The following is a 13,769-nucleotide window of genomic DNA, read 5'->3' as shown; positions in this document are numbered from 1 at the left end:
AATGTAACCTCCATGAGACAGGGACTTTGTATATTCTGCTCACTGCTGATTCTTTAGTGTCTTGAACAATGCTTAATAAAAGCTGTCAAATGAATGAAATTACTATGTGTCAGGGTGCTTGATACTAAAAGTTCATAGACAAAGAAATTGCAGTTTAATAGAATTAGGCAGGTAAATAAAGAACGATCATGCAGTGTACTTAGCACAATACAAAGATTAAGTATAGTTATAATTTAAAAAGAAGAACAAATGTCTCTGCCTATGTATGTCAGTCAGTGAAGGCTTCACTGAAGAGAGACGTGAGCTAAGTCTTAAAAGATGAAAACAAGCTCATGAGGTAGATGCTGTTGTGGACAACAACGTTAGCCAGAGAAAAGAGTAAATGAAATGATCTAAAAAGCATGAAATGACAAGATGTAAGGAGGAATTATAAGTAGCTCTGTATGGACAGAACACAGAGTACATTGGGGGCCGTGGAAGAAGACAAGATGGGTGGTGCAGGGAGGCAGGAAATGCATCACGGGCAACAGATCTTGAACAAAGTCCAGAGACTGAACTTTGTCCTGTAGGAAAGAGAGGACCAGTAAAGCCGGGATCCTTAACAGAATTCCACGGATGAGCTTTAGGATATATGCAAACCTCTGAAACAGAAATTTTCTGAGGGGTAGGCAGTTTTCATCACATTCCTCCAAAAGTTTATGATTCAAAAATAAATTATGAGCCACTGTAATAAAAGGTATTAGTTAGAAAGTGATATAATCTAATGCGCATGTTAGCAAAATCACTCGAGCATAAATGGGTGGGAAGGTGCTGGAACACTTAGGTGGGTATATCGTGTTTTGGGGCAGATGGATAGAACAACAAGAAACTCAGGAAAGAGGCCTTGGCTAGACATATGGACTTGGAAGTGGTAGTGGAAGCCTACAGGTGGTAGAATAAGTGATAGGCATGAATGAGATTCTACAGAGAGAGCATGTAAAATGAGAAAAAGCCAAGAACAAAACCCTGAGGACACCCAACATTCAAAAGCGGGAGAAAAGGGGAATCAGAGGAGGATTAGAAGAAACAGCCAGAAAGACGAGAGGAGAATCTAGAGAAAGCAGGGTCATGGAATCAGGGGAAGGAAGAGTTTTAGGAAGGAAGGAATGTCAACACTGTCAAATGCTTTCATGAGGTCAAGCAGGAGGAAGACTGAGAAGTGACCACTGGAGAGGGTACTGAATAAGGTAATCAGTGGACACAGAAAGAATAGTTTCAGTGGTACGGATGGGGCAGAAGCCAGACTGCAGCGAATAAGTGAATTCAGCAAGCCTAGACTACTCTTTCTAGAAGCTTGGATATAAAAGGAAAGAAAGACAGATAGGACAAAATCTAAATGGGAATACAGTGATTTTGATGGAAGAAATGTTTATATGTTTAGGAGAAGAAGCTACTACAAAAGAGAGTTGGAAAATAAAGAAAGCATACACAACAGAGAGTGAGGCCCCTGAGGAATAAAGAGAGGGTCGGATCTAGAGCAAAGATGAGGGGATTCATTAGGCAAGATGAGGGATATCTCTTCCCCTGAAAAAGGAATCATTTTGGGCAAAAAAAAAAAAAAAAGAAAAATGAAGGAACACATTCATTTTTGACATCTCAAAAAAAATGTCTGAGAACTTTAATTTATATGTGAAAAATAAGTCAGATAATTTGCTTAGGGAAATAGGGGGAAGGTCACAGGATCTTGTGAGGGATATAAAAAGTTTAGAGTAGCTGTGGTGAGAAATAAAAGAAAGATGGCTGAACTGAGATGGAAGATCGGCTAAGGCTAGACTTCATCACCCTATAGTGGAATCAAGGAGCACAGTTGGGAAATGTTCTTGAGTCACATGAGTGAAGTGATCAGGAGGCCTACGGTAAAACTGATTTGAGAGAATGAAACTATGATGTCAATTTTTGTTTCTTATATAACATTTCAGGGTTATAAAGTCAGATATCTATTAATAACTGTCCCATAATTGGTACTACAAAGAAAATTGAGTTACTTGAGAGCTGGGCATCAATAATTATGGAAGATGAAGTGGATGGCTGTTCATTACTTGCATCAATTTGAACCAGGGATGCATTTTTAATATTATTTTCCTCTATCTTCCAGTTATTCTTATGCAGGAATCCTTCAATATTGGTGACTTTGCAGCTAATACCACAGCCTGGCACAACCTGGAAATCTGTGCAGGTACCCAAGGTTTCAGTGTTCAGCTCCTAAGAAACAGAAACAGAAGGATTTCGTCTGCTGTTCTAATAATTCAAGGTCATCATTAGCAAGATCAAGATTACTGCTGGTTAATTCCAAACATTTAGACGCATGCTACATGCCTGGTTAATTCTAAATGCTTAGAATAAAACTGTCAATTATCATGGCCTATCTGACAGTGGATTTTGATATAATGTTTGTAAAACGTTCAAAGTTACAGGAGAACATCAGAGTCCTTTGTTTTAATCTCACTCTCTAAAATTTATACCAAGTTTAGGAAAAGAAAACGTGGGAGGTTTATCAATATTCTCCACCCTTTCCCATAGAGAATTACAAGTTAAATATTTAATTCTATTGTCAAGTCAGATTTTCTATTCAGCACAGGGCAAAGGGTAACAAAGAATAGCGCCTTTAGTTACCAGAGTGCCTCTCTAGTATGATTCTGTGGCCTTGGTAAGCCAAGTAAGAATTCTGGTGGGCATCACTGTTTCCTGGCTCTTTTTATCTTCATGTTCTCTGTTGTTTGATTTGAGTGTAAAGAAGCCATGTCAGTAACAGTTAATAGGTAAAAAGGAGAGAACGAATAAAGAAATGGCAACACCAATGGTACAAATTGCCACATTTTAATTGTAAAATTATATGAGATAATTTACAAAGAACTTGTACAAATCAATGTGAAAAAGGCAAACAATCCTATGGAAAAACAGGCAAAGGATACAAGCAGACAGGTTGCAGAAAAATAAATTCAAATGGCCAAAACATGAAAAGATGCTAAACCTTATTAACAATTAAGGAAATGCAAAGCAAACCAGTGAGCAAATATTTTTTCTTATTAAATTGGAAAAAATAAAGTATTGGTAAGAATGTGGGGAAATGCACACTCCAATTTGCAGAAAGTATAAACTGATACAACCTTTCATGTGGCTGTTGGTAATATTTCTCCTGTTGGCACTGGTAATATTCATCAAAATTTAACTGCATGTATCCTTTGCTCTAGCAATTGCCTCGATAGGCATTTAACATAGAGACAAACTTGCAAAAGCTGATAAGCATGTTAAGTATACATTGTAAGAGCCAAAAAACCAATCATATAATAGAATACAAGATAGCCATTAAAAATAACAAGGCACATCGATATGTCCTGATACGTAAAAATCATTCAATAAAAGAAAAAAGTTACCAAGACTGGTCCCTGTGTGACCTTTCTATGTAAAGTTTAAACAATAATAAATGCATATATATTGGTATCTCCATTAAAAAATGGTTAATAGATGTACACTTTTCTGAATATACTAAAAATTACTGAATTGTACACTTCACAACGGTGAACCTAATAGTATGTGAATTGTATCTGGTTAAGCTGTTATTTAAAAAGACTGTTACCACTCGTTAAGCTTTGGAGAGAGGAGTTATGGAAGGCGGGGAATGAGATATCCCTTTCTTATTACGTAACTCTGAACCAGCTGAGTTTTCCTACCATAAATATGTATTACTTCTATTTTAATTTTTTAGTCAACAGGGGGTTATCTGTGTGGCATAATTATAGTTAATTTCTGTTTTCATCTTTACACTTTTCTGTATGAAGAAACTAAGATACATTATAAAATAAAATGAGAAAATACAAGTCTCTCTAGCCTTATACCAACTATATATATATATATAATATATATATATATGTACATCATAGTCAAACATAGTTTCTATTTGGTCTGGATAATTCTTATAGGAGATGACTACATTAATAAACAAGGGAAAAATTGTACCTTCTTGCAGTATTTCGTTATGGCTGCTCCTAGAGGGTGTTCGCTGTTACTTTCAGCAGTTCCCACAATAGCCAGGATCTTATTGCGTGACATTCTGTTACTTTCCACTAGAACCTTTACTTGATTCACTACTGGGGTTCCATGGGTAATGGTTCCAGTCTTATCAAATACCACTACCTTTACCTGTGAGAAAATAAAAATATCATGCACCTATATGACTTGATAATCCTTAATATCACCTTTTCATAAATGAGAAAAGGTTTACTTTGACAAACAGATTACTATTTTGTTTCTTAATAAACTGACCTTTGACTTAATTGGACTTAATGAACTGTCTTTGGGAGAACAAAAGGAAGGGGGGTAAGGGAAGAAATAGCCCTCCCTTGCAAATGTTCGACTGCACTGTGGATAGATGTGAAACAACGAGAACTAATTGTTAAGGCTTGAGCGTTAATAGGTAATTAGGAGATGCCTCTAGTGCCTCCAGGGAAAGAGAAAGGCTTTCAGGACTAATTGAATGATAGATCCGTAGGGGAAATCTGGGCAGTAGGCAGATGATTATAAGAGAAAGGTAAGTAATTAGGTTGAAGTGAACACCAGATAAGACCTGGTTCAAAAATGAATAACTTGAGGAACCAAGATGAAAAGAGATCCGACAACTAAATACAAAGCATGATTCTGGACAAGAGGAAAAAATAGCTATAAAGGATATTATAAAGACAACTGAGGAAACTGGAATGTGGACTATAGATCAGATAATGATATCATATCAATATTAATTTCTTGATTTTGATCTTTGTACTGTGGTTATGTAAGAGAATGTCTTTGTTCTTAGGAAAGGACCCTGATATCTGCCGTAAGGAGTATACAGGAGTTCTTTATACTATTCTTGCAACTTTTTTTTCAGTTTGAAATTATATCAAAATAAAAAATTACTGGGGCTGGCCCCATGGCCGAGTGGTTAAGTTGATGCACTCCATTTCGGCGGCCCAGGGATTCACCGGTTCGGATCCTAGGCGCGGACATGGCACCACTCATCAGGCCATGCTTAGGTGGCGTCCCGCGTGCCACAACTAGAAGGACCTACAATTACAATATACAACTATGTACCGGGGGCTTTGGGAGAAAAAGGAAAAATAAAATCTTTAAAAATAAAAAATTACTATAAAAACTAATAGACTATATTCACTGGCTAGATAATGTTCCAAACCTGTTCTAAGGTGTGTTCTGTATTTACTACATGCATCTGTATATAGTTTGTATCCTCATAATAAGAACACACTAGAAGGAACGTGGTTTTAGTTGAAGTCAAGTAGCCTTGACTGAGATTGTCTTAGAAATTCTAATATGAGAGAGGTCAAGAATAGGATTATATTCCTAAAGTCATAGTTGCAAACTGTCAGTTAGTGGCAGCAAAGGCAGAGAAACAGCAATGGAACTACAAGTGCTACCTCACAGTGAAGAATATACACATGGAAGCACACAAATAGGTTCACAGCCTGACAGAGTTGGGCAAATTTTCCTGGGCAAATACCTATCTTGTCTTCCTGCCCTAAAGACTCATCTAGTCTGAGCTGGCATGGGACTCCAGGTTTTCCCACATCAGGGTCTGCTCTAAGGGAGCAGACCTGGAGCAGTTTGAGATCTTACATAACTAAGGCCAATCCAGAGCAGAAGCAAAATAACACTTGTCCTACTTCAACCCTCAGGATGGTGCCAGAAGAGACTCAGCTTATGGACTATGCGGAAATCATTTAGGACTCTGTTTCTCAATAGGGGTGCTACTGCCAGTTCGGATGGGACAGTTCTTAGTTCTGGGGACTATCTTACCTTATGAGCCATCTCCAGTGGCTCTCCACCTTTGATTAGGATGCCATTTTGAGCACCTACTCCTGTACCCACCATCACAGCAGTTGGAGTGGCCAGTCCCAGTGAACAAGGGCATGCAATGCACAGAACCGTGATAGAGGCTTGGAAAGCAAAGCGTACTATTGTTTCTGTTCGGGAGATACTTCTGTTGTAGCCCTTTAAAAGAAAGACGTGAGTTTTTGTTATTGATTTAGAGCTGTATAAAACAAAAGGAACAGAGCTTAATTCTATTTAAATAAAAACACAATTTTGAAGTCATACATAATTCTACTTAGCTATCAACATACACATATTAGTTATTAGCAAGAAAAGACTTTTTCATGAATATAAGAAATTGTGACATAATTGGCAATCAAGTCACAGTCCTAAAATCAATATTTCAATTTTACCGATTCCAGAGTTACAAACTATGGAGTGAATATAAGAAACATAAAAGTCGGCTTTTTTTATTTTGCTGAATATTGAGAATAAGTGTTTTTATTACGGACTTTCAAAAAATAGCTGCAAACATGAGACCTAATTCTCAACAAATTTTATCACGAACAGAAAGAATTCTGAATTTCTGTATATTAAGGACATAAATCTGCCTGTTATATTATTCTTTTTATTTTTAATTTATTTTTATTGCAGTAACATTGGTTTATAACATTATACAGCTTTCAGGAGTACATGATTATATTTCAATTTCTGTGTAGATTACATCATGATCACCACCCAAAGACTAATTACAATCCATGCCCACACACACGTGCCTAATCACCCCTTTCACCATCCTCCCTCCCTCGTTCCCCACTGGTAAACACGAATCCAATCTCTGTTTCTACATTTTTGTTTGTCATTGCTTTTATCTTCTATTTATGAGTGAGATCATACGGTATTTGAGTTTCTCCCTCTGACTTATTTCACTCAGCATAATACCCTTAAGGTCCATCGACGTTGTCACAAATGGCCGGATTTCATCATTTCTTATGGTTGAGTAGTAGTCCATTGTGTATAAATACCACATCTTCTTTATCCATTCGTCCCTTGATGGGCACCTGGGTTGCTTCCCAGTTTTGGCTATGGTGAATAAGGCTGCGATGAACATGGGGTGCACAGATCTTTACGCATTTGTGTTTTCAAGTTCTTGGGATAAATACCCAGCAGTGGAACAGCTGGATCATATGGTAGATATAAATTTTCTGAGGAATCTCCACACTGCTTTCCACAGTGGCTGCACCAGTTTGCACTCCCACCAGCAGTGTACGAGGGTTCCCTTCTCTCCACATCCTCTCCAGCACTTATTGTTTCCTGTCTTGTTAATTATAGCCATTCTGACGGGAGTGAGGTGGTATCTCATTGTAGTTTTGATTTGCATTTCCCTGATAGTTAATGATGTTGAAAATCTTTTCATGTGCTGGTTGACCATCCATATAACTTCTTTGGAGAAATCTCTTTTCAGATCTTTTTCCCATGTTTTAATTGGTTGTTAGTTTTTTTGTTGTTGAGATGTATGAGTTCTTTGTACATTTCAGATATTAACCCCTTATCTGATATATGGTTTGCAAATATCTTCTCCCAATTATTAAGTTGTCTTTTCGCTTTGTTGATGGTTTCCTTTGCTGCGCAGAAGCTTTCTAGTTTGATGTAGTCCCATGTGTTTATTTTTCTATTCTTTCTCTTGCCCGATCAGACATGGTATTTGAAAAAATGCTGCTAAGACCAATGTCGAAGAGCGTACTGCCCAGGTTTTCTTCTAGAAGTTCGATGGTTTCAGATTCTTACATTCAAGTCTTTAATCCATTTTGAGTTTATTTTTGTGTACGATGTAAGACAATGGTCCACTTTCATTCTTTTGCATGTGGCTGTCCAGTTTTCCCAACATTATTTATTGAAGAGACTCTCTTTTCTCTATGGTATGTTCTTGGCTCCTTCATTGAAAATTAGCTGTCCATATATGTGTGGGTTTATTTCTGGGCTCTAGATTCTGTTCCATTGATCTGTGTGTCTGTTTTTGTGCCAGTCCCATGCTGTTTTGGTTACTACGGGTTTGTAGTCTATTTTGAAATCAGGGAGTGTGATACTCCCAGCTTTACTTTTTTCTCTCAGGATTCCTTTGGCTATTGGGGGTCTTTTGTTGTTCCACATACATTTTAAGATTCTTTGTTCCATTTCTGTGAAAAATGCTGTTGGAATTTTGATAGGGATTGCAGTGAATCTATAGATTGCTTTAGGAAGTATGGACATTTTAACTGTTAATTCTGCCAATCCAAGAGCACAGAGTATCTTTCCGTTTCTTTGTGTCTTCTTCAATTTAAACAATGTTTTATAGTTTCTGGTGTACAGATCTTTCACCTCTTTGGTTAAGTTTATTCCTAGGTATTTTATTCTTTTTGTTGCAATTATAAATGGGATTGTATTTGTTTTTTTGAGGAAGATTAGCCCTGAGCTAACTGCTGCCAATCCTCCTCTTTTTGCTGAGGAAGACTGGCCCTGAGCTAACATACATGCCCATCTTCCCCTACTTTATATGTGGGATGCCTACCAAAGCATGGCTTGCCAAGCGGTGCCATGTCCACATCCAGGATCTGAACCGATGAACCCCAGGCCGCCAAAGCAGAACGTGCGTACTTAACCGCTGCGCCACTGGGCTGGCCCTGGGATTGTATTCTTAATTTCTCTTTCTGCTACTTTGTTCTTAGTGTACAGAAATGCAACTGATTTTTGTATGTTGGTTTTGTATCCTTCAACTTGACTGCATTCATTTATTATTTCTAAAAGTTTTTCAGCGGATTCTTTAGGGGTTTCTATATATAAAATCATGTCATCTGCAAATAGTGACAGTTTCACATCTTCTTTTCCAATTTGGATCCATTTTATTTCTTTTTCTTGCATGATTGCTCTGGCTAGGACTTCCAATATTATGTTAAATAAGAGTGGTGAAAGTGGGCATCCTTGTCTGGTTCCTATTCTTAGAGGGATAGCTTTCAGTTTTTCTCCACTGAGAACAATATTAGCTGTGGGTTTGTCAAATACGGCCTTTATCATCTTGAGGTATTTTCCTTCTATACCCACTTTATTTAGAGTTTTTATCATAAATGGATGCTGTATCTTGTCAAATGCTTTCTCTGAATCTATTAAGATGACCATGTGATTTTTATTCCTCATTTTGTTAATGTGGTGTATCATGTTGATTGATTTGCAGATGGTGAACCATCCCTGCATTCTTGGAATAAATCACACTTGATCATGGTGTGTGATCTTTTTAATGTATTGTTGTATTCAATTTGCTAGTATCTTGTTGAGGATTTTTGCATCAATGTTCATCAGTGATATTTGCCTGTAATTTTCTTTTTTTGTGTTGTCCTCGTCTGGTTTTGGTATGAAGATAATGTTGGCTTTGTAGAATATGTTAGGAAATTTCCTCTCCTCTTCAATTTTTTGGAAGAGTTCGAGAAGGATAGCTATTAAGTCTTCTTTGAATGTTTGGTAGAATTCACCAGGGAAGCCGGCTGGTCCTGGACTTTTATTTTTGGGGAGGTTTTTGATTACTGTTTTGATCTCCTTACTGGTGATTGGTCTATTCAAATTCTCTACTGCTTCTTGTTTCAGATTTGGAAGGCTGTATGACTCTAAGAATTTATCCATTTCTTCTATATTATCCAATTTGTTGGTGTGTACCTTTTCACAGTATTCTTGTATAATCTTTTGTATTTCTGAGGTGTCTGTTGTAATTTCTCCTCTTTCATTTCTGACTTTGTTTATTTGAGCCTTCTCTCTTTTTTTTCTGGGTGAGTCTAGCTAAAGGTTTGTCAATTTTGTTTATCTTTTCAAAGAACCAGTTCTTGGTTTCATTGGTTTTTTCTATTGTTTTCTTAGTCTCTATTTCACTTATTTCTGCTTTTTTATTATTTCCTTCCTTCTGTTGATTTTAGACTTTGTTCTTCTTTTTCCAGTTCCCTTAGGTGCACTGTTAGATTGTTTATTTGGGACTTTTGTTTGTGGAGGTAGGCCTCAATTGCTGTGAACTTCCCTCTTAGAACCACTTTTGCTGTATCCCATAGATTTTGGCATGCTGTATTTTCATTTTCATTTGTCTCCAGGTATTTTTTGATTTCTCCTTCGATTTCTTCATTGACTCAATAATTGTTCAGTAGCATTTTGTTTAATCTCCACATATTTGTGGCTTTTTTGATTTTCTTCCTGTAGTTGATTTCTAGTTTCATACTGCTGTGGTCAGAAAAGATGGTTGGTATTATTTCGATCTTCTTAAATTTGAGGCTTGTTTTGTGGCCTAATATGTAATGTATCCTGGAGAATGTTCCATATGCATTTGAAAAGAATGTGTATTCTGTGGTTTTTGGATGGAATGTTCTGTATATGTCTACTAAGTCCATCTGGCCTAATGTGTCACTTAAGGCCAATGTTTCCTTATTAATCTTCTGTTTGGATGATCTATCCATTGGTCTAAGTGGAGTGTTAAAGTCCCCTAGTATTATTGTGTTACTGTCTATTTCTCCTTTTATGCCTGTTAATACTTGCTTTATATATTTAGGTGCTCCTATGTTGGGTGCATAGGTAGTTACAAGTATTACATTTTCTTTTTGGATTGTTCCTTTTATCATTATGTAATGCCCTTCTTTGTCTTTTGTTACAGTTTTTGTTTTAAAGTCTACTTTGTCTGATCTAAGTATTGCTACCCCAGCTTTCACTTCTCTCCCATGCTGGAGTATCTTTTTCCATCCTTTCACTTTCAGTTTGTGATGTCTTTAGGTCTTAAGTATGTCTCTTGTATGCAGCATATATATGGGCCTTGTTTTTTTTATCCAATTGGCTACCCTATGCCTTTTGATTGGAGCATTTAGTCCACTGACATTTAAAGTAGCTGTTGATAAATATGTATTTATTGCCATTTTGTCACTTTTTTGGGGGGTGTTTTAGTCATTCTTCTCTGTTCCTTTCTTCTTTTCTTGCTCTCTTCCCTTGTGGTTTGATGGCTTTCTTTGGTAATGTGTTTGATGTCCTTTCTCTTACTTGTTTATTTATTATAGGTTTCTGGTTTGTGATTACCATGAGGTTCATATATAATACTCTACATATATAGCAATCTATAGTGAGTTGATAGTCTCTTTAGTTTGATCTCTTTCTAAAAGCTCTACTCTTTTACTCCTCTCCTCCCACATGTTATGTTTCTGAATCATATCTCTTATTTTGTATGTGTCTATCTATTACCCTCTTATCATTGAAATAGGTAATTTTAGTACTTTTGTCTTTTAACCTTCATATTATCTTCATAGGTGGTTGATCTGCTACCTTTAGTGTATTTTTGTCTTTACCAGTGATTTTATTGCCTGCTTCTTTTTTCTCTGTTTTGATAATTTTCTTATCCCTATTTGTGGTCTTCTCTTTCCCACTTAAATAAGTCCCTTCAGCATTTTTTGTAGAACTGGTTTCTTGGTGATAAACTTCTTTAATTTTTGCTTGTCTGGGAAACTCTCTCTCCTTCCATTCTGAATGATAATCTTACTGGGTAGAGTATTCTTGGCTGTAGGGTTTTTCCTTTCAGCTCTTTAAATAGCCTTTAGGGTTTCAGCTGAGAAATCTGCTGATAGCCTTATGGGCTTTCCTTTCTATGTCACTTGTTGCCTTTATCTTGCAGGTTTTAGGATTCTCTCTTTACCTTTAATTTTGGACATTTTAATTACAATATGTCTTGGTGTGGGTTTCTTTAAGTTTATCTTGTTTGGTGCTCTCTGTGCTTCCTGTACTTGGATGTCTGTTTTCTTCCTTAGGTTAGGAAAGTTTTCAGCTATTATTTATTCAAATAGATTCTCTGCCCCTTTGTCTCTCTCTTCTCCTTCTGGGACACCTATAATACAATTGTTAGTGCGCTTGATATCGTCCCAGAGTTCCCTTAGACTGTTCTCATTCTTTTTAATTCTTTGTTCCTTTATCCGTTCAGTTTGAGTGATTTCCTCTAGTCTTTTGTCCAGCTCACTGATCCGTTCTTCTGTATCATCTACTCTGCTATTGAGTCCCTCTAGTGAATTTTTCATTTCCAGTATTGTATTCTTCATTTCTGATTGGGTTTTTTTCAGTTTCCAATTCTTTGTTGACATTCTCACTGTGTTCATCCAGTCTTCTCCCAAGATCAGTGAGCATCCTTATGACTCCTTGTTTGAACTCCTTGTCAGGTTGATTGTTTATTTCTATTTCATTTAGTTCTTTTTTGGAGTTTTGTCCTGTTCCCTTATTTGGAATGTATTCCTTTGCCTCCTCATTATGCCTCTTTCTCTGTGCTTATATCTATGTATTAGGTGAGTCAGCTATATCTCCTGATCTTGGAGACGTGGCCTTATGTAAGAGATGCCTTTTGAGGCCCAGCAGTTTCCACTGTTCTTTAAAGATAATGAAAAAAATTCATCCAATCACCCAGCATGCAAAGGGAGCTTAATCACATTTCTATAAAATTATTTTCACCGTAACAATGTGAACTGAGTATATCTAGTAGTATAGGGCTTAGTGACATTCAATATTGCTTGTGTGGGTAAATACAATTGACAGTATTAGGAAAATCTCCTAAGAACCCCTGAACTCATGAGAAAAAAATTCTGAAGGATACACATTCCAAAATACTCCCCAGACATCCTCTTGTTCAATGTGTACTTAACTAATGGGAATCATCAAAAGAAACTTTTTTATATTATCCTAATGACCATATCATGGAATAGATACATAGTTGTTACTATTCTACTTGTTCTATAATTGAAGGGATAAAGCATGAAACAGTGTACAGCATGGCATTTTTTAAAATAAAGAAACAATAAAGGAAGACTTTCTTAGTAGTACTGGTTTTACAATGCTAGATTTTTACTAAGTTCTCAAATGCTTAAACTAAGTGTTCATCTAGGAGTTACATATCCGTATAGAAACAGAGTTGGAATGGACTTTCATAGATATCTAAGCTCATGCTTTCATATATGTCATACGTGTATATTTTCACCTATATTAATCCCAATCCTGCAATTTAGGTATTATTATCAGTACATCACAAATGACAAAAGTGAGGATAAGAAAAGTAAGCGATTTAAAGGTTATATCTCTAATATGAAGCATGGCCAGGTCCACTTTACCACTTTATGACACCATACTTTAGAGACTATCATACAACTAGAGAGGAACAGGCACTAATATTATCTTATATTTATAAAACATTTAATAAATTACAAAGTGTTTCTAATATATCATCTTATTTGACTTTCACAACTGCAAGTTATGCAGGATGGGTATTACTAAAATCTCACTTTATAGATGAGGAAACTGAAGCTGAGAGAGAAATTAAGTTGACCTAAGATCACATTGATGGGACGTGGCAGAGCTGAGATCCCAAGGTTTTCCTCAATATATCTACAGTCCTTTGTGAAAGTAAAATCATGCTTGGAATAAGACTAAGTATAAAAGGTAAAAGTTCAGTACTTGCTTTTAGAAAATCACAAGCCATCATGAAAAAAATCTCTTCAAAAGGCAATCTTTTACTTTTACATAAATGCAAATGTTATTCTTATCACCTTCCCACTCCAGTCCCTTAAAGATAATAGTATTTTCCATTTAGTTACTTATGTAAAAGATTCACAAATTGTTTTACATACGGTAAAGAGTTGTTAGAAGTCACTTACAGGAAAGTAGGCTTCCACAATTTCAAAATTCAGAAATCCAATTATAATCCAAACCAAGAGGGTAGCAATGGAAACAATAACAATAAAAGGAACAAAGTAGCCACTGAGTTTGTCTGCAAACTGCTGGATAGGAGCCTAGAATTAAATAATAATAATAATAAGTATATCAAAAGTCTCCTTTTCTGATAATAAATACAGAGTATATTTCATATTGAGCACAAAGAGAAATATTTTAATAAACTCCATATT

At 36.2% G+C, this 13,769-nt stretch overlaps 1 protein-coding gene across 2 annotated transcripts in view; it reads right to left on the bottom strand.

The window, feature by feature from the left end:
* Positions 1-13,769, bottom strand: part of ATP7A (ATPase copper transporting alpha) — a 132,218-nt gene that overhangs the window by 14,337 nt on the left and 104,112 nt on the right. The window contains exons 14-17 of one of the 2 annotated variants that reach the window (XM_014865965.3): positions 13,521-13,655; positions 5,827-6,021; positions 3,997-4,179; positions 2,025-2,241 (exon numbers count right to left, since the gene is read on the bottom strand). In XM_014865965.3, the coding sequence (XP_014721451.1) occupies positions 2,025-2,241; positions 3,997-4,179; positions 5,827-6,021; positions 13,521-13,655 (730 nt within the window). The remainder of the gene's footprint in view (positions 1-2,024; positions 2,242-3,996; positions 4,180-5,826; positions 6,022-13,520; positions 13,656-13,769) is intronic. The other variant, XM_014865966.3, reaches the window with a different exon arrangement.

This window comes from Equus asinus, chromosome X, assembly GCF_041296235.1.
Source record: "Equus asinus isolate D_3611 breed Donkey chromosome X, EquAss-T2T_v2, whole genome shotgun sequence".
Lineage (NCBI taxonomy): Eukaryota > Metazoa > Chordata > Mammalia > Perissodactyla > Equidae > Equus > Equus asinus.
The sequence above is the reverse complement of the archived record's forward strand: the minus strand, read 5'-3'. Positions and strand labels throughout refer to the sequence as shown.